This window comes from Mixophyes fleayi, chromosome 11 (assembly GCF_038048845.1).
Source record: "Mixophyes fleayi isolate aMixFle1 chromosome 11, aMixFle1.hap1, whole genome shotgun sequence".
NCBI lineage: Eukaryota > Metazoa > Chordata > Amphibia > Anura > Limnodynastidae > Mixophyes > Mixophyes fleayi.
Window position 1 is genome coordinate 27,527,119 of NC_134412.1, and position 27,401 is coordinate 27,554,519.

The window sequence follows — 27,401 nt, forward strand, 5'->3', positions numbered from 1 at the left end:
AAACAGTCCAACCAGCAGCCATAATGACACATTAGGGTGGCGGATGGGCACTCTCCCTTAACAAGAAGGTTCATTTAGTTATGCTTCCCCTTGGGGAGTTACGGGGCACTGCTTGGCCGGACGGACCTCAACTAGTGAGCCAAAAACGGGGTAAAGTTGGGCTCCACCGCCTAGAAGTGTCCCAATATTTTAGTTCAATAATTTATGGACATGGCTGAAGGCTGAATTGCTTTTATTTACCACCACTTCAATTCAATTTAATATTCAGTAAAATTTGTGACCTTTCATTCACCAAGCAAGTGTCTTGCATCTTTATTTTATGAAGTTAAAATAACTCTTGGTAAGTGAAATAAAGTAAAAGGTAAAGAAAGCTAGGAGGCTTGGAATAGCAAAGGGACGGAATTGGTTTGAAGTAACATAGACGCAGGGGCATGCTGGGCTGGGGGGCAGAGGGGGCATCTGGCCGGTCCCACAGTGGGCTACTTTGGGCTGGGTCACTAGGCCACCTGCATTTTATTACTTTAAAACAGGCTGCTGAGTCGAGACTTGCCCCCCGGGCTAAAATTTGCCAGCCGTCCCCTGCATAGACGCCACGGTTGATAAATATTTAAGAAAAATAATTGAGCTTAGCAAGAGTTAACTTAGCGTTATGGTTATGAGTTATTAGCCAATGGGTGCATAGGGTAATGGAGGGGTTATAGAAGACTTATAAGAGATGTGTCAGTTGGCTTTCTCTGGCCTTCTGGAATGTTCCACACCCACCCGGGCCCTTTGTTTGTCTTTAGACTGCTTGATTTTTTTCTTTACTCTGCTTTTTCTTCCAGAAAGGTCTAGTTGGCTGACATCACTCCAATCGGCAGCCATAATGACACATTAATAAATATGATAAATGAGATACAAGGATCAATATACCACTAGGACTGATCTGGAATGGTCATTAGTGGGGAAGCAATATGTGTGTATTGACGCAGGGAATAACACAACATCTAGTAGTACCCTGTAAGAGAGGAGGGGAACAAGTCAGCACATAGACAGAGGAGAGGGAATGAAACTGTCAGTCAGTGAGTAATATGTGAGGAGAGGATTGAGAAAAGAGTTAAGAGAGAAAATATTGAGAAACAGAAATTGAAAGAAAGAAGATGTGTACACAAACATCAAGACAGAGACATATTAGTAAGAAAATAGAGAGGAACTAATATACTTGAATTGTCACATCCTGTATTGGCAAACAGTTCTGGTAGAAAAACAAGTCACATGGGTTTTAAAGTCATAAATGTAATTTTCTTTTTCTTTATTATTATATCGACCAAAGAACAAGATACAAATGTGGATGAAGAAATAATCAAACATATGAAACTACAAGTAATTAGTGGGAGTTAACACATAGAAACAGCCCGAGTCTAAACCCAATCATAAAGTATCACTGATAAGTTCAAGGTCATTGAAAGGTTTTGATATAAGAGTCTCTTTGTTCAATATACCTTTATATTGTAAAACATTAGGGAGAAGGTGATAAAGATTAAAAGAAAAAGACAATAGTCTAAAAAAAAACAAAAAAGCAAACAAACATACAAATACTAGAATAGTAATATTGATGTCAAGATATTCAATGTCGGCAATCTGCTTAAGCATGATAGCATTCAAGATATGATACATTTAGTGACATCTCAGTAACAATGCATCGGTGACATCTGTAGCCATGCCATTCAAGTAATGCTCATACAATTAAACCAGAGTGTTCCTTCTTCAACCACTCATATAAAACAACAAGGGTGAAAACATCAATTATTAAGGGTAAATTAGAGGTCATTGCTAATTTGCCTATACAAATAGCATTTGTTGGAGTCAAATAGTCACATTATGTGTCTCTGCTGCCTTTCATCTAGCGTTTCAATATATCTGTCCCATTTTTTGTGAAATTTCTCCACCCCTTCCTCGATATTAGGTCTCGTAGCCCATCTATCAAAATATAAGTGTCTCAACAACATAATTTTCACAGCACCTAGAAACGGAGGGATACGCAATGTCCAAATCTGATAAATGTAATTTTTAATATCAGCATTTAGTGCTCCTATTGATCACTCAAGTGACATGACTGATCAATACAAGTTGATGTTTTCCTCATCACAGGAAACAAGCACAAAGAAACAGGCAAAGTGAGATACCAGAGTAAGGAAATTTTTAAATAAAAATAGATATAGAACATTTAGGATCGTGAGTGTATACACACTACATGATCGGAAGGTGATTGAAACAATATTATTAAACAGTACGAGAAACCAAATGAAACTACAATTGGTACTTTGGAACGATTGTCGGTCATCGTGTGATTGTACACACTAACGCGATATGTGGCCGAGCAGTCGTTTATCGGGTGATTGGATAACTGGCTGAAAAACCTCCAGTGTGTACCCAGCCTAAGAAAATGATCAGCTGGAAATATTTTGTATTACAAGAAGAGCTTCAATCATGTCAAGGGGTGAAAAGAACTAGGTCTCTGATGTATATACATTTGGATAGAATATTAGAGCTGTCTTCAAGTGGATCTATAGATTATTTTTTGGGAATGTCTTATCTGACACTGAAGAAGGGAAAACTAAAGAGGAACTCATGACATTTAACAAACAACAAACAGAGATTACCAGGCGCTAGTGGCCTGTTAGTAGGTGCTTATATTATCTGCAGCTCCACTAATTAAGAGGTCCTGAGCCTGTTATTGTTTCATCAGAGGTGTTGAGGAAACCACCCACTTGTTGGCGGAGAAACGCGTCAAGTGATGCCAGTGTGTACAGCTAAATAATACTTATCCATTTGTTATATTGTGGGAGTAAGGATTATAAGTCTTTTTGGATTAAGACTGATTTCTTCTGCATTAAAAGGATCTAATTGTGGCTACTTTCCATACGAGCCATCTACATTTGTGAACCACCACCATATTATAAAGGACTGCTATAAGGCATATTATAGGAAGTGTATACCCCTTCATTATCTGTAGAAATTATAGTCGCCTAATGTTTACCATTCACAACAAGTGATTGTTGATTTTTCCTGAAGGACAATTTATGTTGTGCTATTCCCATGTTACATATGTTTAAAACAAGTTAACCCGTGCATGATACTCATGCATTCTAATCAAAGCTACTTAAGGTGTTAAAAAGGTTCTTGTCATCTTCATCGCCACACACACACGCCGCTAGGCTTTTATATATTAGATAATGCTAAGAATTTAGTAGGTCAGTGTAGTATATAACTAACAGCATGTGTGTTCATGAGGTAAAATTACCTCACGAAAATGAGTTTGAGCCCTCAACTCGTAAATTTAGCCTTTACTACCCCTCCCACAGGGGAAAGGGGGGATGATGGAAGTTAACTGACTTCTGGGCCACATTCACAGGCGTGCTGGGCCGCATGCGGCCCGTGGGCCGCGGGTTGGACAACGCTGCTTTAGAAGATGGACATTCACTGAGAGATCCAATGGATAGAAAGATGGAGACATTTTTAAATAAGTTTGTAAGTAATTCAAGTTGGATTGTCATGTCTTGATCTCCAAGGCAGTGATAGATGTTAGTTAGATTAGATGTTAAATATGTTATTTGTATGCGGTAACTAAAAAATCCCAATAAAAAATACTTTATTTGATCTCTCAGGCAGTTAGAATCTGTATTCTGCTGCACTCTGGTTCCTGATCCCTTGCACTGTATTCTGCTGCACTCTGGTTCCTGATCCCTGACACTGTATTCTGCTGCACTCTGGTTCCTGATCCCTGACACTGTATTCTGCTGCACTCTGGTTCCTGATCCCTGACACTGTATTCGGCTGCACTCTGGTTCCTGATCCCTGGCACACTATTCTGCTGCACTCTGGTTCCTGATCCCTGGCACTATATTCTGCTGCACTCTGGTTCCTGATCCCTGACACTGTATTCTGCTGCACTCTGGTTCCTGATCCCTGGCACTGTATTCTGCTGCACTCTGATTCCTGATCCCTGGCACTATATTCTGCTGCACTCTGGTTCCTGATCCCTGGCACTGTATTCGGCTGCACTCTGGTTCCTGATCCCTGACACTGTATTCGGCTGCACTCTGGTTCCTGATCCCTGACACTGTATTCGGCTGCACTCTGGTTCCTGATCCCTGGCACTGTATTCGGCTGCACTCTGGTTCCTGATCCCTGGCACTGTATTCTGCTGCACTCTGGTTCCTGATCCCTGGCACACTATTCTGCTGCACTCTGGTTCCTGATCCCTGGCACACTATTCTGCTGCACTCTGGTTCCTGATCCCTGGCACACTATTCTGCTGCACTCTGGTTCCTGATCTCTGCCACTATATTCTGCTGCACTCTGGTTCCTGATCCCTGGCACTTTTTGGCCACTTCTGATTGACTAATTGCATATTGACCCCACCAGCTGATAGTGCATTAGTCATTAGTGTACCTGTTATATTATAGCAAGTTGTGGCTATCTATTGATTTTTTTTTTTTAAATATAAAAAACATTTTGGCGTTGTTTTTTAATTTAATCACATATATAAAAAATTGCACTTTTGCACTTACTAATAACTGTTAGGACAATATTTTCTTTGGCTTATGTAACACTTCTTAACATTGTTGGATACAACTTGTGATGTGCGACTTAACCTGTAGATGTTCTTTTATCTGAATGTGCCGTTTCCTACACTTGTTCACAAATGCGTCCAATGCTAAATGAACATATATATATATATCGATATTCTGTTATAATTAATATAAAAATTGATTATTTAAACATCAGTAACATAACAGGGCAACAAGTATGACTATTTTATGTTTTTTAAAATCGTCAGGCACAGATACTTAAATGACTAATATTATGTATACATCTATAGCAAATATAAGTCACCATGTGTGCAGAGGTTTTTTTTTTTTTTTTAAATTCACGCACATATTTATTCATGAAATTTAACCGTGTCTCTTTGTCCCAGGAGCCATTTCTAACTACCAACTGCAAGGTGGACCCACTAATTGTAATAATATTATCGTGCATGACTACTATTGGTGACCTTTCATTGGGTATTACTGGTAATGTTAGTATATTATTGGGCACATACTACTGACATATTTATTGGTGACACATTATTGGAGATAACTATTGTTGCTGGATACTGCTAGTACTGCTAACATACTTCTGAGCATTACTTTTATTGTTCTATATTGTAATTTCTCACGGTCAAGTTCCTCTCTACCTTGATGTTATGTCTTAGGCTCAATCTTTTGCTGATTATTCACTCACACATTGGCCATTACTGTTAATGCTGTTATTTTACTGGGCACTACTGGTACTTCTGGCCCATTATTGGACCCATTATTAGTCACTGTGCTCTATATTTGTTTTGCTGAATGTTGGATATTTGACCCTGTTTGTTTATTGACCATTCTTGTCTGCCGCCTGCACTGACCTTACCCTGTTTATTGATTATCCTTGTCTATCGCCTGCCCTGACCATGGTTTGTGATCCCTACTATTCTTCATCTTACTTTGCATACATCACGTTGAGATATTATTATGTGTGCAGTCAGAATGGAAAAGACTGTGTTGCAAGCAGGGTGAGACGTATGACCTCAGTATACCAAACATAGGTAATGTGAGAGTAATATTTCAAGGGCAGTACAGTTGATGTTAATGCTTTGGATCCCTGTGGCACTGCAGCATCGGTCATCAGTATTGGATTGTTGCTGCATATAATGAGGGAACTGAGCCCGCTGTCTCAGACAAGAGAATGGGAAGAGCAGAAGAAAGGGTAGTCACACACCACCGCCTTGTATTTATATTATAGAGATAAATTACGACACTCTGCTTTAAACACACATCCCTTGAGTCATATGGGATATGAGATCAGCCTCAAAACAACTTTTGGTTTGTTACTAATGTTGATAAAATAAGTCTACCGAAAGAAAAAGCAAATGACTTACCTGCATTCCAAGATTTTAAATACTATTGAGTTCTTAGTTACAAATAATTATATTTTATTATTATACTCAGTTTGGTAGCATATTACTTACTTGTCAAAACCTGTAAATTCTCATTAATAAACCCTGAATTGTACTAATAGATCTTCTCTTCCCCTGAGTGTGATATCTTCAGCAAGCCATCAGTCTTAAGCTGGGTACACACTACAGAATTTTCCACCAACTTTTTATGCCGATCGATTTTACATGCAATCGATGGTCCGATCGCTCGGTCCATGGACTGCATACACACTAGCCTTGTTTAGGACGATAAAGGGAAAAGCGGAAGTCCCTTTAGCGACTTTTTACAGCCATGTTGTAGTGAGCAATGACTGTAATTTCGTACTCACTGTTGTGGATCGGTCGGAAGTTTATACACACTGCACAGCGGAAACGAGATTGGAACGAAAATATTTAACGGTACAACCAACCAAATGAGGCGACAATCGTCCACTTGGGCAGACTTTCCACCATCGTGTCACTACACACACTGACCTGACTTTTGAACGAGCGGTCGTATGTCGGCTGATTGAGCCGATTTTTGGACGAAAACCATGTAGGGTGTACCCAGCTTAACTCTTCATTAAGGAAGCAGGGAGCAGTGTCATGAGTGATTTATGCCCTTTTTATATGTGTTTTAAATCTGTATAACATCTTATCTGCAAGGTTTTAAAGAAGACAAAGTTGCAAACTGAAAAAACCTGTTGTGAGTTTAAATGTAATTCACCGCCCCCCATGGTCTTTAATCTCCACCATGTCCCGTATGTGTAAGAAAAATGTGTCCTATAATTCTGGTAGTAAAGTGTGCCCCAACCTCTACGTTACTACCCCGAATACAGGTATAGATGCTTTTAAGCTAAGAAAAGCAAATTTAATATAAAAACTTTTTTTAAAATGTTATTCCAAATTTCTGCAAATTCAAACTATTTTTATATGTATATAGAGATTCAGACACTTTCAAATATTTTTTTATAATAGAGACATATAATCATACTTAAATACAACAATGGTAGGAGTAAATCTGCGCGGTTAAACCAAAGAGCAGCCCTTCACCTTTAAGTACACAAACCCCTATGAGTGCATACACATAAATATAACCAAACAGAATAAAGGGAAGAGTGGAGTGAACTAAGAGCCATTACCATTAGCGCCTTCTTCCCTTTATTCTGTTTGGTTATTTAATCATACTTGCCAACTGTCCCGGAATGTCTGGGAGACTCCCGCATTTCGGGTGAGTCTCACGGACTCTCGGGAGAGTATGGCAATCTCCCACATCAGGCAAAATTAGGGCCAAAATACTGCAATTCTCCGGAAATCGCTGCATATGGCGCGATTTCGAATATCGCCCCCTGCACGCCCACCTCCCCTACGCAGGCGCGGGCTGGCAAAGTTCAGCCCGGGGGGCGCACAGGCATCACATGACACACGATGCGGGCGCCTGTGCGCTGACCCGGCCGCATCACATGTCTTGTGATGCGGCCGCTTGTAATATTCATTAAATTTTGTATTCAATGGGGGGGGGGGGTGCCCCAAATAGCTGTCAGACAGAGCGGTCCGGGGGCCCGATGCCCCCCGGCCCATCCCGCCCCTGCCCCTACCGCAGTTTCCAGAAGCAAAATTCAAAATGTTGGCAAGTATGCATATAATTTCTCCCAACTTGACGGATAAAGAAAAAATTGTGCATTTACAGTATCGCCACCAACTGGAACCTCTCTAGCTCCAGATTCCATTTATACAATCAGGGGAGAGCTGGCATATTTTAGCCCAGGGGCAAGACTCAGATCAGCAGCCTATTAGGAACATTTGAAAGGGAAAAAAAAAGCAGGTGGCTCAGTGAACCAGCACAAGGTAGCCCACTATGGGAACGTCCCAGGGGGCTGATGCCCCCTGCCCCCCAGCCCAGCCTGCCTCTGTATACGAATAATGTTCCAGAAATATACCGACTGCTTTGTACATTTCATTGCTGCAAAAGATTGATGTTATTCAATATTGTATTATATATGACAGACCATTGATTGCTTTGTTTTATTTTGTTTTACCATTGTGTGTTTATGTAAAATAAGTTGCTGAGATCTTTTTGAAACATTGGAGTTTCTATTTTTGTGATTTCTGATGGATTCTGGAGCAAATTGAAAATAATAAAAGACCTATTCTTCATGTTATTACATAAAATATGAAACCAAAAAAATGGTTTTTTTTTGCTGATTAATTATTTTTAACATTGTTTGATTGTGTTTGAGATGTTGCCTCTTAGAGGTTGCACACACGAGGGTGGAGCTTGTCAAGTGTTAGTTTCAGTTACTGTAAAAGTTCCTTCTTTATCAGCATAATTTCATTACAGCAAAATTTCGGTGGAATCAGGATGAGTCCATTTACTTTCATCTTTGTCATTGTTCTCTGTGAGTATTTCATACAATTTACCTCTTTGGCTCTTTAATGCAACTCTCTTTTCTCTTCGCTCATTGCAATATTGTCTGGTCATCATCATAACACTTACTGTTTCCTGAGCTACATACTTGAGGCTGAAACTAATGGAGTTTTGAATATTTTGGGGCAGGGCTGCTTCTAACTAAAACATATTGTTGCCTCCTTGTCACTTCACTACCCTTTCTTCTCCATTCTCGGGGAGGAATTTTCTGAACACATTCTTTCCCTACAAGACTTATGGCTAAATCCATTACAACAAGAGTGTCCCTATGAATACATCAAAACCTGATTTATAGGGACATGTCACCATAGTGTCATTTTAGTATATATTTAATCATAACTGTTTGAAGCATATAGTTGAGTACTAGCTGTTTTGTGTAGATATCATTTTGCACTGTTTTGTTGTTGGTGCTGCAGTTGTTGTTTTTTTAACTTTTTGCTCTCCGCTGTCAGGGACTTATTTAAGAAAAAGCAAAAAACCCATTTGCCGTTGTAAATGGGTGTTTTTCCACAGTGAAAGGGCTTCACCCTATATATTAATGAGGTTACTGCCAGCAATAACATGGGGGATCCTATCTTGAAAAGTATTACGGAGGTATATCTCACGATAGCATTAACAGAACAGAAGCATTTAAAAAGTACTGACATTATTCTTGGAATAAAGCATTTTTTTTAATGCAGTGATATTTGAATTTTTATTAATAAAAAAGAAAAAATCAACTTTACTAATTTGAATACAACAAAAACATAGCTTATAATATAATTTATATTTAATTTTGTTCATTTGTGAGTGTGTGTCTTTTTTTTATTTTTTTTATTGCGGACTGAATACAACAAAGCAGATTAGCCAAGAGAAGCCGTAAGTGACGTTTTCCACTATAGTCCTATATTGCAGTGGCAGGTGATTAATGGTCAGCTGCCTCAGCAATATTATTTATTGATAAATGTGGGTGAAAGATAACTTTTTATTGCTAGAAGGAATTAATTATGGACTGTGCTCTTCCCAATGGCGTAAGAGCCGCAATATCGAAGGGTGTCCCTCACTTAGAGTTTCCAAGATAGTCGTAATAGTTAGGCACTCATTGACTCTCTATTTCAATGTTAGATTGGAAAATAGGTTGTTCTAATAGACAGTTGTGCACTCTGTTTAATTGTAAATGTCTAGATAGTTATGATCAAGCAGAGTGCATAATTGTCTATTAGAGCAATGTTTTATTGCTGCAATACTGGTATACTTTTAATATATGGGTCCCTTAGTCAATGGCTTATGATTCTTCACAAATTTGGACATGGGCATAGGTGACAAGGGGAGAATGGTTGGGGAGCATACTGTATGTGACTAAGGGGCCTAATTAAGAATTTTCAGATTTTTGCCGCGTCAAGAGCAATTTACTATAGAAGTCATGTCGGGACAGCGCATCCAATAGGTGGCTTTCCCGGCAATGACTCTTTTCTAATCAAGTTCTGACCCGGGGTATTTACTGCGCATGCGCAGATGCCATTTGTGTTATACAGTACAGGGTAGAGCAGCAAGGCTGCTGGAGAGGGATCTGAAGATTCCTCTCCTGCGATGCTCTCCCCATAGGATTGAATGACTAACGCCATTTTCTGAGCTTGATACAATTGCCCACACTGCAGTCTCAAGTGAGTATTTAGGGACTGCTGAATTGTGCAGTAATTTGGATACTGGAGATATCTCCTGCGTTCGGCTTTTCTTAAATGACTGTTTTAGTACACAGACCCCTGCAGGTAAGGTACAGGCTGAGCCAGCGGATTGGGCGGCATTACAGCTGACCAAGCCGCCAGCTCTATAAAGTGTTAAAATGTGTAGAAAAAAAGTGTGGGGTCCCCTCAATTTCACAAAAATCCCCCTGACATAATGACAAACCAACCACAGGCTGTTCATCAGGAGGCTGATTTCCCTAGGGAGTGGAGTCGGGAGAGAAAATTGTACAGGCCCTCCCTAAGGAGACCCAGTCCCTTGCTGAAAGCACTAGGACTCTTCCTACATCCCTGGGGTGGTGGGTGTAAGGTAATAAAGTGTGAAAAAGTAAAGGAAAAGTGTAAAACACCATTTTACTGTGTGGAATTACAAGTTGCAGCCAGCCCAAGTAGCCATTAACAATCTGGGCGTGCTGATGCTTGTAGAACTACAAGCACCAGCATACCTATGGCAGCCATGTGGCCTGTCCCTCTGCTATAATACCACCAACCCCGGCTGGTTGGCCTAGTGCTGGTTTTTGTGAAATCGGGGGGGACCACACACGCCTCAATTTCTCGGAGACCAGCACTAAGTTGGCAACACTAGGGTTCATAGCATTAGGTGGGGGAACCCCATGCTTTTAATTTTCAAAATTAATTTTTAACACTTAATAGAGCTTGCGGGTCGGCCTTTTGTAATTCCGTCTGACTCGCTGGCTAACTTAGACTAGCCCCATAGCTGGACCTAGAGATATGGCACAAATGGAAGCTTACTTCCACAGTTGTAGAGCTTGCTACAGCCGTGGCTGCGTGCGCTCTAGTTGGCGCGCCCACACTGTACATTCACTACAGCCACATGCCTCCTTCCCGCCCAGAACACTCCCCTTTAATTGTGGGCTGTAGTACCAGCCCTTTCCATGCGTTACAGAAAAGAGCTGACTTACCACCCGTATCTGCCGGTTCTGAGCGTGCGCAGAGTGATTGCGCAGAGCGCAGAGTGCGCACCATACACTCAAAATCAGCAGATACGAGTCCTAATGAATCGGGCCCAGAGTGTGGAAGGATATAAGACATAGGGCACAAGACCCAGTACGTGAGAGCTTACACTCTAAAGGTAGAGGGAAATGAGGGACAATAGGAGCAAATGGGACAATAAGCACAGAGGGCTTTCACTATGCTGCGGAGAACTGCAAGATGTTGAGGCTTGGTTATTGTAGAGGCCTAGATGGGGCCATAATGGTGCAGAGTCCTTTAAGGTCATATGGTGCAGAGGCCTTGTAGGAGGTCAAGATGGTATTTGGTAGAGGTAGTGCAGAAGGCTAGATGGTGCAGACGACTAGATGGTGCAGGGTTCTATAGAGTGAAGATGGTTGGTTGCCATACATATTTTTTAGATGGATCACTTGTAGACTGAAGAACAGACACCAGCAGGAATGTACATGCAAGTGAATGCAGTAATGATTGTTGGAGAGTTGAATAGACAGTAACAAGGTGCAGGAGATGCAGTACTTTACCCCTTGCAGAATCCACCGAGTTGGCGAATGGGCCAGAGTCCAACCCAAAATCCAGTTTGAACTCCGTTTCAGATCTTCATGCTTTTTGAAGTCATGCTTTTAAAATACAGTGTTTAAATCAGCAGTTGCTGGTGGAGGGAGTACAGCAGGCTAATTGACAAAGGGGATGTTGATAGGATATGAGATGACCGATTAAAAATAGACTTTCTGTAGGTGAGAAGAGAGCGATAATATCAGAGTTTAAAATAGTCTTCTTGAGGTGTGATGCATGGAGCAGTCACTGAGCTCAGATTCAGGAGAGTGACGTTCGCTTTCCAGACCTAGAACATAGTCCCAGTTTTGCAGACAATGGTTTTTACAGGGTGTGCAATTCAGAAAAGTTTTTAGGGAAAGGGAAGGGGAAAGAGGCAGTTTTGTGCTTCACAAGGTATATGTATCATCATCACCATTTATTTATATAGCACCACCAATTCCGTGGTGTGGTACAGAGAATATTTGTCAATCACACCAGTCCCTGCCCCATTGGAGCTTACAGACTATGTATGCCCTTTGGTTGTAACCACACCCCATTGTGCCATGGACACTCCCCTTTAATATTAAGTACTTTGGGGTGGCACTCTATCCCGATTCAATGATTACAGAAGTTGGGTAGTATAGCTATGTTTTCTGAATAAATCCTTTAAGCCACATGTGTCTTCGGGATCTGATGCTGGAGGTCCACCATTTCTTCAGCACCACTAGCGATACATCAGGCCAGGGACCTCCTTGTACAATTACAGGTGCTGCTTTGGCCAACTTACTTCCCCCTATATTTGGTCCTTGACTATTGATGTTGGAATGTCAGCTTGATTTCAGTAGCAGGCAATGGACTGGTCTAGTGCGGAGATCTGTGGAGAGGTTTGGAGACATATCATCCAAATGTCCAACAGCTGTGAATTATGGTGGATATCAACCAGACTCTTAGGAGGATGTTTCCTGTTGTCCTGTACTTGTGCATTATCTGTTTTTTTTCCTACCACCACCTGAGTGTCTTCACTAGTGTGAAGCTTGTTGCACCACTTCTCAGTTCCCTTTTCAGGATCTTGAGCAGTCAGCAGATGAAGCTTAGGTTAGGATGGCACTGAATTCACCGCCATTTATTTTCTAATTTTTGTGTGTATTTAATGTAGAGATGCTCACTGACCCCAGTGAAGTGGTTTTGGGTTTGGTTTTGGCAAAACCACCCTCGTGTGTTTTGGTTTTGGTTTTGGATTTTTTAGAGAAACACCTAAAATATGCTAAAGTAACATAATTTTGCTCTTTTTTTTGATCCTACATTATTATTAACCTAAATAACACTAATTTCAAGTTATTTGCAGTCAATTTTGACCACCTCACAGGTCACAATATTATTTTCATACACTTTCGGACAAATACTGCAGCGACCTGGCTGGATGCTAAGCGACAGAGCAATGACACAAACACACGGCAGTTCCAACCACATCTAAAACACAGTGGCACACAGCAGTGGCAGAAAAGAAAAATGGAGGAAAAACTCGCTATGTTGGAGTTTAAAAACGAATCCAAAACTCGCGAGATCCGAGATCTGACTACGTCACAATGATGTTTTGCCTCGTTTTCGATTCCGACGGTGCGCGACAGTATGGAGCCGGCTCGCAAGCCGATTCCTATCCCTTAAGTTTGGGTGTGTTCGGTTTCCGCGGAACCGAGCCTGAGCATCTCTAATTGAAAGTAGTTTATGTATTTTACAGTTTGGTTTTGAGGATGTTTAAAAAACAAATATCTGTTATTTCTAGAAATAGAGTAGGGTGCAATGGCACTTTATTGCAAGAAATTATTTCCCCACAAATTTGCCAGATAAATAACTCCTACCACAAGTTTTTAAAAATAACAGAAACAAAACCAAAGTAATAAAAAGTGCACCCCTGTCATATTCCACTGAATCTCTAAATGAAAAGAATTTAACACAACCTCTGTAAGACATAAACTTAAATATGACATACGTCTGCACATTTTAATACACACTTTATATTTATTTGCTGTAAAACAAATAAAACTTGGAATGTGACTTGTGCAAAAGTTTGGGCAACTTGTCAGTCACGCCTCCTTTTGCTGAAATCACAGCTCCTAAAGGTTTTGTGTAGCTAGCTAGTAGTCTTTATATTATTGCTTTAGGACTTCTTATTCCACCATACAGAACTCTTCTTGCCAGTGGTGGAACTAGCACCAGAGCAGCCATGGCAGCTGACCAAGGACTGGGCACAGGGCCGTCTCTTCCATTGGGGACGATGGGCAGGTGCCCGGGGGCCCTGCAGGCAAGGGGGGCCCGTCCATTTATTTTTTTTTAAAATACTTACCTTGCGGTCACATCAGCGGTGATCCGGCTCCCTCCCTGGTCCCCTCTTCCGTGCTGTGCTCGCAGTGAATGCTGGGCGTGATGTCACGCCCAGCATTCATTGCAACCACAGCACGGAAGAGGGTAGAAGAGACTCAGCGGCGCGTAAAAAAGAAGAGGATCGGACTTAAGGTAAGTTAAGGGGGCCCCTATATATGCATATGTATATGTATATGTATGTATATAAATATATATATATATATATATATATATATATATATATATATATATATATATGTGTGATTATATACATAATCACGTTTTTTTTATATACATATATATTTTTTTTACACACACTACATATATACATATATATATATATATATATATATATATATATATATATATATATATATATATATATATATATATATATACAAATAATTTTTTTTTTATTTTTTTTTAGGGGCCCGGTACACTGCACTGCCCGGGGGCCCATAAAGTTGTTAAGGTGGCCCTGACTGGGCAGTGGCAGAGGCCGGGCGATACTGGTTCATCTGCTATGTTTGCCCCTGCTCTGCTCTTTTTAACTCCAACCTAAATTGTGATTGAGTGTAATGCTCCTGCTTCTATATATAATTATTCTTAGGTCTTCTTACATGCACAGTATCTTTCAAATCTCCCCATATTTTTTCATTGATAATAAAGAGTAAAATTGGAATCTTTTCTTCCTATAAGTATTTCATACTTGCCAACATCCCGGAATGTCCGGGAGACTCCCGCATTTCGCGAGAGTCTCACGGACTCCCAGGAGAGTGTGGCAATCCCCTACATCTGGCAGAATTCTGCCCACTTCCTAATGATTTTGCTATCTCTCTGATGGGTTTGTTTTGATTTTTCAGCCTAATGATGGCTTGCTTCATTGATAGTGACAGCTCTTTGGATCTCATATTGAGAGTCGACAGCAACAGATTCCAAATGTAAATGTCACACCTAGAATCAACTCCAGACCTTTTACCTGCTTAATTGATGATGAAATAAAGTGGGAATAGCCCACACATGTCCATGACATAGCTTTTGAGTCGATTGTCCCATTACTTTTGGTCCCTTAAAAGTGGGAGGCACATATAGAAACCGTTGTAATTCCTACATCGTTCACCTGATTTGGATGTAAATACTCTCAAAGTAAAGCTGAAAGTCTGCAGTTATAGTACATCTTGTTTGTTTCCTTTCAAATCCATTGTGGTGGTGTATAGAGCCCAAAATATGAGAATTGTGTTGATGTCCCAATATTTGTGAACCTGACTGTACATGGGCAATGCTGCGTACACTACTGTTATGTGCATGCAGCACTCCCTCTTCAAGCAGAGCCGTGTGAAGCGGGGCAGGGTCCAGCCACCTCAATTATACAGTGCCCCAGGCTTGGAGGGGGGTTTCCAGGCACTAGGAAACCCCCCTTGGTTTGCCTATGACGTGAGGGTGCAGCGTGCCTAAATATGAGTGTGGCTGTAAGGGAGGAGGAGACTGTATGGCAGAGGACTGCCTGGGTGAGGATGTGGCTGTACCTCATGAAAGGTCAGTCTCTGGATATTGGCATGGAGGATCTGAGAGGTGGCCGTCTGCATGGTTGTGATCGGTTGAGCTGAATTAATTGATAAAAGTCTGTGTGATGCAACCTGTGGTCTGTGACTTTGGAAGTACTGTTTCCAGCTGCAGTGGTTGGTATGTAACATGCTGTGGGTTCATAAGTACTGCGCAGGAGTGTGATATGGAGAAAGTAATAACATCTGCTGAATAAAATGTGCAGGAGGAGAAGGCATTTAAATTGTGAATATTCTTGCAAACGCTATGCATTTCTGTGCTGGAGGAATAGGAGTTAAATAAAGATTATGTTCCTGTTTTGAACTGAGATGGCCTAACGCCCAATATAATTGTTATTGCACAGTGCACACTAGTGTCCACTCCACATCATGACTGTGGGAAACACCCAGTGTATTTGCAGCTCCTCTGGTATTGATTGTCTTAACCCACTAGCTTGCTGGGGCAGAAAGAACTGTATGTAATTGCACCTATGGCCACCAGGGGCATCCTTCACAGAAACATGCAATTTGACAAACTTTTGCACTATGGGCCTGAGTCATTAAGGAGAACAAAGCAGAAAAAAGGAGTAACTTTGCACCTGGGCAAAACCATGTTGCATTGGAGGGGGAGGTAATTTTTCAAATTTGGGGACAGATTTATAGTTTGGATAATTGAAATGCCCTAGATCAGGCCTGTCCAACCTGCGGCCCTCCAGATGTTGTGAAACTACAAGCCCCAGCATGCTTTGCCAGTAGACAACCTGTTGATAGCTGGAAGGGCATGCTGGGACTTGTAGTTTCACAACATCTGGAGGGCCGCAGGTTGGACAGACCTGCCCTAGATCAACTTTAAATTTCAGTGTAAAAATAAAGCTATCACGTATTTGTGCGCTAGAAGAACAAACTGCCAGTATTTAACTTATGTGCAAAATAATAAACTTATTTGCACCCTTTGCATTGTAACATGGTTTGTTCCGGAGAACATTTACTTCATTTTTTGCCTTACGTTCTTTAATGACTCCAGGCCCTATATGCGTACGTTCCACAGTTATCATAAGACAAATTGTAAGTAGTCTTTAATAAAGTAATGTCTCTGCTCCAGCATGTAGTTGATATGTGCTTCTAGCCTTCTATGCGTTTCCCAAGCAAAAAACTTTGAAATACATAAACCATGTAAAAAAATGTTACACAAAACAATAGGGTGTCTGCACAAACTCTATTATTTAAATAAATTGCACAAAGTACTACAGTGCAGTGTGTCACAAGGTCAGTCCAGTGCACTATTTATTAGCTGCCTTGCACCACTGTGGCGTCATCCTCTCTCCGGCAGCGTCAGTCCCAGGTCTCCATCGCAGCCGTGTGAGCACAGGTGCTCGTCATTCATTTAAAGACTCGGTTACATGACCGAATGCGCCTCCTCCCCACTCCTCCATGCCACTTCCTTATTTAAACTCACTCTGTGCACCGCTAGTGTGCCATGGTGTTTATCTTTGTTCCTGTAGAGATCCTGCTTCCATTGTGATTACCTAGCGTTATTTATATTATATTACTGGTTCTGTATCCTGCTGAACCATATACATAGTGCTGTGTCTAGCTGGCAATATATTCCTAGTGCTGTATTCTGGTGAACCATACATTTGGTACTGTACCTAGCTGGCTATATTCCTGGTGCTGTATCCTGCTGACTATATACCTGAAGTTGTTTCCTGCTCATTCTCATATTTTGCTAGTGCGGCATCCTACTGACTTATCTCCAGTGCAGCTGCCACCTGCTGCTACAGTATATTCCTTGTATTACTTATCCACACACATGAACTAAACTCTAGACCAACCATAGGGGCCGCAACCTGCGTGTCACAATGCAGCTAAAATCATACCTCCATGCCGGGGTCCCTGGTGAAGTCCAGCGTTTCGTTAGACTCCGCGTCAGGAACTGGGTAGCGCAAACTAGAGCTGGTTCCAGATCATACTTCTGTGTCTATTGATACAGTAACTGAATAAATATAATTCCCTGAATGGATAGGACCACACTTGAAATTTCCAAGAAAATGCTGCAATAGTGGTAAACTAGGTCATTCTTTGAAAAGAAATGAGGTTCTAAGTCAACAATGTGCAAAAGCTCCAGAAATTGAGCTCTCAAAACTTTAGTTTAGGACCTCATGTGAAGAGGTAACCATAAAAAGATAGATTAGCTTTAATACTTTGATGAAATGATAATGAACCTATATTTGTCAAATCATAACCTATTTAGTAGTATTGCAACATTTCCATATTTTCTTGGCTTAGCCTAAGTGTATGTTCTTGATTATTTCAGATGCACTTATACTCCTGCGCCTTTAAATTTACTTACACAGTGGTGCTAGAAGCTTGTGAACTCTTTAGAATTTTCAGAATTTCTCCATAAAATGTGACCATAATTATGTTTAGATCTTCATCTAAGTCATAAAACCACACAAAGATAACCGATAGATTAAATAAGTTAAAATAAACATACAAAATTATATAAACTTTTTCATTCATTTATTGAGCAAAATGATCCAAGTTTAAATTTCTTTGTTGAAAGAACTGTGTGAACCTATGTTTTCAGTAAATAGTGTGATCTCCTTGAGCAGCAATGGTTTCAATCAAACGTTTAGGGTAAATGTTGAGTACCACACATTGGCTTGGAGGAATTTTGACCCATTCTTCCTTACAGAACTGTTTCAACTCATGTATGGTGGTGGTCTTATTGCATGAACACCCCACTCCAGGTACTGCCCAAACATTTTAATTGGATTAAAGTCTGGGGGCTAGATTTACTAAGCTGCGGGTTTGAAAAAGTGGGGATGTTGCCTATAGCAACCAATCAGATTCTAGATTTCATTTATTTAGTACCTTCTACAAAATGACAGCTAGAATCTGATTGGTTGCTATATAGATTTCATTTATTTAGTACCTTCTACAAAATGACAGCTAGAATCTGATTGGTTGCTATAGGCAACAGCCCCACTTTTTTCAAACCCGCAGCTTAGTAAATCTAGCCCTGGGTTTCCAAAATTTCTCCTGTTTCAACCATTTTTTTACAGACAGACTTGTGTGTTTGGGGTTGTTCATGCTGCAAGACCCACCTTCTGTTGAGCTTGAGCTCATGGACAGATGACATTCTCCTGTAAAATTTGCTGGTTCAGGCCAGAATACATAGTTCCATGAATAACGGCAAGATGTCTTGGTCCAATTGCTGCCCCAAACTATGGTACTGAACCTTTGAGTTTCATGGTTGGGTTGAGGTTCTAATGGTGGAATTCAGTGTGTGGTTTCCCCCAAACAACATTTCTCATTTAAGCCAAAATGTTTTATTTTAGACTTATCCATCCACAGAATATTCTTCCAGGTGGTCGCCATCAAACTTTAAATGGGCAGCAATGTTCTTCTTGGAGAGTAGTGGCTTCCTCCTTGATATCCTCCCATGCACATTATTATTGTTCAGTGTTTGCCTGATGGTGGACTTATGAGCACTGATATTAGCCAGTGCATGAGAGGCCCACAGATCCTTTGACATGATTTCCAGGAATATTAGATGACTTGTTCTTGGAGTGATTTTGTTGTATGGCCACTCTTGGGAAGAGCAAAAATTGTGTTGAATTTTCTCCATTTGTGCTTGACCTGCCTTACAGTGGAATGGTGAAGCCCAGAGTGTTTAGAAATCCTATAGTAACCTTCTCCAGCCTGATGAACATCGACAACTCTTTCCCGGATGGCCTCAGAAATCTCCCTTGATTGAGGCACAGCATGCATTCACCTTAGTGATGAAGACTAGTAGTGAATACTCAGGTTTAAGTTTCTTAAATAGGACAGGGCCACCCAAACTCACATCTAATTGTCATCACATTGATTGACACTCCTGACTCTCATTATCCCCTTAACTGAATTTTGATAAATAAATGAATGAAAAAGTATATAATATTCTGTGTTATTTGTATTAATGGGTTATGTGTATCAATTTCTATGACTTAGATGAAGATTTGTACATGTAAGTGAATAGCAATTGATAGTTTTACAATTCAAGCAGTAGAAGTGCTGGTATATACAGCCTACCACATTGACCACTGTGTATATGTATTTATATATGGATGGATAGATAGATAGACATATAGATATATACATAAATGTAGATAGACATATATAAATATAGATCTCTCTCTCTCGCCTTATCTGTGTGAAGTTTGTATGTTCTCCCTGTGTTTGTGTGGGTTTCCTCCGGGTGCTCCGGTTTCCTCCCACACTCCAAAAACATACTGGTAGGTTAATTGGCTGTGTGTGTGTGTTAGGAAATTTAGACTGTAAGCCCCAATGGGGCAGGGACTGATGTGAGTGAGTTCTCTGTACAGCGCTGCGGAATTAGTGGCGCTATATAAATAAATAAATGATGATGATGATAATGTGGACCAAAATGCCGTAGGAGATAAAAAATTGCCAATAGTAAATTAGTTTTTGCCATGGCTTCCTTCTCCTGGGATTTTCCCAGTCATGAATTACATTAATAGTTATATAAATTATGTAATTATTTCTTTGTCAGCAAATATATTTTGATTTCCTTTTTAATGCATGCAATCGTTTCTATTACTTCTTAGTTGCATATTTTATGTGTAGTAATGTTTGTTGACTTCCTCTGATTTTACATATATTGAGTTTCCTTCCTAATTTTCTAATTATAAAAAAGATTGTTCAGTTATTGTATGAACCACAGAGATTTTTTTACTCAATTATTTTAGCAACTTTTTAATAAGCCAACTGTTCATGCATGTAGACGGATAAAGTTGAAATTAACGACCACCACGTTCAAGATAAGATACACAGGACCATTTGTGAAAGTTTCAAGAAGCTCTTTAACATTTAATCAACATGTTCTGATGCTTAAAGGACTAATAATTGTAGAACCTTTGCACTAGGTCATAGGCAAACCAAGGATGGGGGTTTCTTTGTGCCTGGAAACCCCCCTCCAAGCCTGGGGCACTGTATAATTGAGGTGGCTGGACCCTGCCCCCGCTTCACACGGCTCTGCTTGAAAAGGGAGAGTTGCGTGCACCTAACAGTAGTGCACGCAGCATTGCCCATGTATATTATGGGGATAGGAAGAGCTGGAGAGCAGCCAAGCACTGTCTAATATTATAGCCATGTCCCCATGCATGCTGGTTATGCCCACTGGCGGTGTGGTGTGGAAACCCCTCTCTACAAATCCTGCGTTTGCCCCTGCAGGTGTAGTGTTGGGTGCATGCTTCTCATTAAACACCACTCATCTCTCACACTTGCACACTTTGGCTAGCTCAGTTGTCACTTTATCTTTCAGATAGGGCAGGACCTAGATTCATCTTCAAACGCAACGTGAACGCAAGTTGGACATAACTTGCACTCACCTCCTCCCGCTTTCATGTAGAAACAGATCTCAAGAAACGTTACTATTTGAAAATGGGTATAATTTTTCTGTGGCTAGGCGTTACCTACCGTATGAAGACCAGGGGAGGGCTGGCAAATTACAGCCTGGGGCACAAGACTCGACTTGCCCATTCTAGGACTAGCCCGGGGGGGGGGGGAAAGCAGATGCCCCCCTGCTCCCCCAGCCCAGCCTGCCCCTGATGAAGACAGACACAGCAGCCGGCAGGATTAGGCACATATATAATGTAGGGGTGTGCACCGGCCACTTTTCGTGTTTTGGGTTCTGATTAGCTTGAGGTTTTGGGTTCGGATTGGTTTTGCCAAAACACCCCACTAAAATCCATATTTTTTTTTTTTTTCACTCCTACACTATTATTAACCTCAATAACATTCATTTCCACTAATTTCCAGTCTATTCTGAACACCTCACACCTCACAATATTGTTTTTAGTCCAAAAGGTTGCACTGAGGTAGCTGGATGTCTAAGCTAAGCGACACAAGTGGGCGGCACAAACACATGGCCCATCTAGGAGTGGCACTGCAGTGGCAGACAGGATGGTAGTTTGAGATTGCAGTACCTATTTTTTGGTACAGCAGGAACAGTGAACGTAGTTATAGATTGCACAGGACACAACACCACTGGACTCAGCAGGACAGAGCACAGGACACAGCACCACTGGACTCAGCAGGACAGAGCACAGGACACAGCACCACTGGACTGAGCAGGACATAGCACAGCACAGCACGAGAAAGAGCAGGACAGAGGACCACCTAACACACCCTCCCTCTTCCCTGATCAATGCCCGAGTGAAGATGGCGGCGGCAAGCGGGGAATATAAAGAATCCGGATCTCGCGAGATCCGAAGGCGGGATCCTGACGTTCAGCCTCGTTTTCAGTTTGGCCATTGGCGGGAATACCCGAACAGTGCTCGGATCGGGCTCGGATCCGCACTGTTCGGGGGGGGGTTCGGATTGCCAGAATCCGAGTCCGCTCATCCCTAATATAATGCAATATAAATGGTATGGATAAACTCAGATACAAAGTCTTTTTAGAATATGATGGTTTATTTTGTATAGGGCAGACCATTAAATACAAAATAGACAATGGCAATTATCAATCAATTTTGCATCTATTTTATAGATTAAAACCACAATAGGTAATATGTAGATAAATGCTTCCCTCATTTCAGGTCACTTACAGGTCCTTTCAACTTCTCTTTGCAACAGGCCCTGAGCCACATAGTCCCACTGCAACTTCACTTCTTCACATCATGGGGAATACGTTTTCTTAGATCAGTTGCAATTTATAAGTATAGATTAATACATTATTTCATAAGCATGTGTTTAACATCTGCTGAAAGATTACATATTAATTTGTCAGCTACTAATGTTAACTCGTTTCATCCTAAGCATACAAGCACTACATAGCCTGTATTATTCAACTTCCACTTTGCATATATTGATTATTCATATTTATAAAGTCCCATCAGAATGCATGCCCAAAAAATCTATTAAATAAATTGGCAACTCTTAATACTGTAATCAATAAAAATATATGTTAAAAAATAATTGTTTTACATAAAATCAGTGTACTGTATATAAAATGCATTTTTCATCGTTTTTCTTTATTGCAAACACGTCATGCATACGTGTCTGTCATAACTATCAGTCGGCACTTACACCTGTCCTGTAGCTGGTGCAAGGGAAATAGCTAATAAACACGTACCTAAGAGATGCCTAGATCCATGACCAACCTTACACACAGCACCAAGACATTGCAAACCATATGGACCATAATACACATGATAATGACTGCAATAAAAACATAGGGCCTGAACTTACAGTGAGTCACCAGCACTAGCTACCCGATTCTGATATTCTGATTGCAAATTCACCTCTAAAGCATACTTGCCAACTTTTCCTCGTTGGCTTCAGGGAGATTCTGGGGGGGAGGTGGGCGTGCAGGGGTGGGGCTTGACAAATCGCATAATTTTGGCCCCTGTCCCCTAAACGATTGTCACAATTTTGGCCAATTAGAACAGGGGACGGGGCTAAGATGATGCAATATTTGCATCATTAAGCCCCCACCACCACCACTTATCTATTGCAAGGGCGAGAACCGGGAGGCTGTCCTGCACTCCCGGGAGCCCTCCCAGAAATGCGGGAGTCTAGGCAACTATGCGTGAAAGAAAAGCAGCTAATGACTCTCTAGAGACTGAAGTGTCTTTTACATTTTTGTCCCTATTACTGAAGTCATGCTGTCTTACCTGTCAGTCTTTGATTAAATCTTGGTCTCCATGAAAATGGCCACCTCCATAGGCATCAATACATGGACATAGGACACAATTTCTGAACTGTGTCATCATGCCACAGATGGCGAAGCCAACCACGTCTTGTACTGGCTCAGCATCAAGGAGAATGCCAGACTCTTCAGGGAGTGAGGGAGATCACTCCTATTTCAGGGAGTCTCCCTGACATTCAGGGAGAGTTAGCAAGTGTGCTCTAAAGCTGAGAGGTGCTTTCTGCATTGATCGTACAAATATGATATGATTTTGTAGGCATATTAAAGGAACAATGTATTTGCTACTTTCATTGGTACACAAGGAGTATTATATCTCCTGTATTGTATCAAGCCTAATAGCGAATGTGTTTTTTGCTATTAATACAAATGTTAGCAAACATTTCTAAAAACGTATGACCTAGTTGTGTGTATGTGGGTGTATGCATACATGCCTGATGTAAACCTAGAGCATAGGCTACAGGTGAAGAGCTAGACGCATCTTGCATATGGGCATAAACCAGCATCTTCATCAACAGAGAAACTTGGACAAGGCCTAGGAGGTATAATATGCTTTATTGAAGGTGTATCTTAAAAACACACGTGTAGGCAAAGATTGGACAGGTATCTAAGGGGTATGGTTGTCTTGTGTCTACAAGCACTTACTGTTATAATCTTACACATGAACGCTCCCGACCAGCCTTCCTAAACGCCCGGAACAGCAAGTGCTAGTTACATTCAACACTATATATGGATGCATTTTTGTATGAGAGCGCAATTTGGAAAACCCATATTTTTAAGCCTGCAAATATACTTGTGTCCAACTCTAAATAAGGTCTATAGAGAATAAAACACACTTACCTGTTTTGATTAAACCTCCATAAAGATGCAGGGCTGTGCTGCTGGATAGGGTACCCTTCGTATCTGTAACCAATAGTGACAATATCTCACTCTTTCTGAGAAATCTCACTGCTTGGTCCAGTATATCATGTGACCTGGGCAAGTGCTTCTGGGAGTTATAGTTGCAAAAAACTAGCCCTGAGTTCATATAATATAGTTGTGATGTTTATGAATTAAGTGCTTTCAGCTGGAGGGGTAAATGTGCAGTCAGCCAATCAGAAGTGGCTAGATAGTACGACTGACCATGATCATCAATGTGTACAATTGCACCAGCCCTCCTGCGTTCATAAGCCTCCTACAAGCCGGTCCTGCCGATGCAGCCATGGGCTCCCTTTCCGCCCTTCAGACATAAGGAGAGGCAAGTGAATAATAAGCAAGTATTATATTATGGATGTATGCATGCGCACTCTTGGTGCGCATGCGTAGTACAGAGCCCTAATGGGGCTGACTTATAGTTAGGAGTAAATACTTCTACTGGGTGCACCTGGATAAAAAAACATTTAATGTATCAGTGAGGGTGGGGGGGTAAAATGCTCAGCCTGATTTAGATTTGGGAGGAGGTTGTGTCCTAGCCCAAGGTTAGTGTAAAATATATAAAAATAGAGTTGACCAGTATGTTGGTGCAGCATGTAAGAGCATACGGTATTTACCCTGTATGCAAAAAAGGTTTGCATTGCAGAACATCTTCTGCTTGGCTGCAAATTCTGCACCCAGGCAAATTTGCACCTAACTCTACAACGGCATGGCAGTGGATAGTTCTAGGTACCTACCCTTCACACTTACCATTCTAAAAGGACATTTCACACGGGCACAATAAAATAAGAAGTTTATAAAACATACACAACGTTTGATTACTTAACAGTTTACAAAAATAAACTTATCGTCATTAACTAAATGTACAAAATGTTACACAATTATGGTATTTATCTTACTTCTTCATTTAGCAGTTCACTAAGTATTTCTGTAGTGGGTGATTTTCAAACTTGTTACATAAATTAAATACAATTAGTTTTCTATGATTCAAGAAAGATCAGCATAAATCCTTATTATTTTATCATTCCCTTGCCAACCTTCTACCACTTTCTATTGCCCCTTTTTTCTCGCTCTCCCCTCTGTCCAGTCCTCCCTCTCTCTCTCTCTCTCTTCCCCCATCTCTCTACCCTTCTCTCTCCATATCCCCTCACTTTCTCCCTCTCTCCAGTCCGTCTCCACCTCACCACTCCTCCCTGTATACTAGACTCTTTCCCCTCCCTATCTTTCCAGCTACCTCTCTCCCTCTCCACCCCCATTCTTTCAACCCTTCTCTCTCCATATCCCCTCTCACTTTCTCCCTCTCTCCAGTCCGTCTCCACCTCACCACTCCTCCCTGTATACTAGACTCTTTCCCCTCCCTATCTTTCCAGCTACCTCTCTCCCTCTCCACCCCCATTCTTTCAACCCTTCTCTCTCCATATCCCCTCTCACTTTCTCCCTCTCCCTCTCTCTTAGTCTCCCTCTCTTCAACCCCCACTCTCTCTCCAGTTTTCTTTCTCCCCCTCTCTATCTCACTCTTCCTCCTTTTCTATGCCTATCCTAGTCTCCCCCTTCTCTTTCCAGCCCCTGTCTCCCCTCTCTATCTCACTCTTCCTTCTCCTCTACCCCTATCCTAGTCTCACTCTCCCCCTTCTCTTTCCAGCCCTCTGTCTCCCCCTCTCTATCTGACTCTTCCTCCTCCTCTCCCTCTATCTTAGTCTCCCTCTCCCCCTTCTCTTTCCAGCCCTCTGTCTCCCCCTCTCTATCTCACTCTTCCTCCTCCTCTACCTCTATATTAGTCTCCCTCTCCCCCTTCTCTTTCCAGACCCCTTTCTCCCCCTCTCTATCTCATTCTCTATCCCTCTGTTTCTTCCCTTCTCTACCCCTTTCCATCTCCCTCTCTCTGTCTCTCTCTCTCTCTTCCCCTACCCCTCTTCATATCTATTTCTCCATCCTCCTCTTCCCCTCATGTTTCCTCATCAGCTGTTACAGTACAGTCTTCTGAAGAAGTGACAGTGAAACACAGGTCAGAGCTGAGGTCACTGGGGATGCTGTCACTGTGTCGCTTTAAAGCAATTTATTTTGTTGGAGCTGTTAGTACTAATAATACCATCCCCACCCATCCTGTCACAAAGGTCTAAATTATATATTCTCTACTACTAGATATGGATAATATATTTATGCATTGAATGTGCTCTTTATTGTGGTATATATTGTAGGATTGTCATCTAAACCAATAAGTGCCCCCTGGTATACAGCACATATCTTTATATCAGGCTAAAGTTATGTTGTGTCGTACTCTGTATGTGCAGTAAAACAAAGCGCATTTTACATCCAACCAGTGGTCGAAGTGGACATTTAGAAGTGTCGGTATGAAAGATGTAAATGGACTGAAAGTGAAAGGAATTTGACAGTTTTACAATGAAAGCAGTAGGAGAAGTGGCAGTATGGCGTAACACCGTATACACCGCCATTTCCACAACTCCATCCAAATCTAAATCAGATTTTTTAAAGTTTAGTTAAAGCCCTGAAAGTTTCTATGCTGCAGACTAAAATATTTTTATTTGTCAAATACACAAGTCTAGTACTACAGTATGTCTTAGATACTTTCTGGCATGTTGAAGATAAAAGAAAGATTAACACTAGACGATGGGATACAACTGAGATTAAAATAACACTATTAATTACTAATAAATAATTCATGTATTTTTATTAAAATACACTCCTTGATACTTTTATACACTTTTATACAGTCAATTGATGCGCTCCGTTCTCAATTTTGGTCTTAATTAATCTAGGCAATGGAATGTATCAGATATCACATCTTCTAAGCAAGGAGAGCATGTCTATATTACCTTATATTCCATGCAGAATTATTCTGAAGAAATATATCACATACTGTATAAGAATTGTGTTTATGTTTTACTTTATCTTTGTTGCATATAATATATGTGTTTAATTCTAAAATAAAAAATTATTTTGCAGGTTGCATTCTGGTTATGAAACAGAGTTGTGTCAGTGGTAAGTACGGAAACAATTAAAGGAAATAATGGTTTATCAAAAAGGTTGTGTGGTTTGATGAAATACCTAATTCAGGATGTTCTTAATCGGTAGTGTACATAAAATACATGTTTATAGTTTCTCTTACTTGCAAACACACTTCTGGCATTCAGTCATCTCTATCAGTCGGCGCTTACACCTGCCCTGTACCTGGTGCAAGTAATACAGCTAAAAAACACACACCTAAGTCATACTTACC

At 40.9% G+C, this 27,401-nt stretch overlaps 1 protein-coding gene across 5 annotated transcripts in view; it reads left to right on the forward strand.

Annotated features, from left to right (window-relative positions):
• Nucleotides 1–27,401, forward strand: part of LOC142107222 (immunoglobulin superfamily member 1-like) — a 196,929-nt gene that overhangs the window by 154,760 nt on the left and 14,768 nt on the right. For 4 of the 5 annotated variants that reach the window (XM_075190482.1, XM_075190483.1, XM_075190481.1 and 1 more), the window contains one exon: nucleotides 27,128–27,163. In XM_075190482.1, the coding sequence (XP_075046583.1) occupies nucleotides 27,142–27,163 (22 nt within the window). In that variant the 5' untranslated portion in view covers nucleotides 27,128–27,141. Of the gene's footprint in view, nucleotides 1–8,305; nucleotides 8,383–27,127; nucleotides 27,164–27,401 lie in introns of those variants that run through there. The other variant, XM_075190480.1, reaches the window with a different exon arrangement.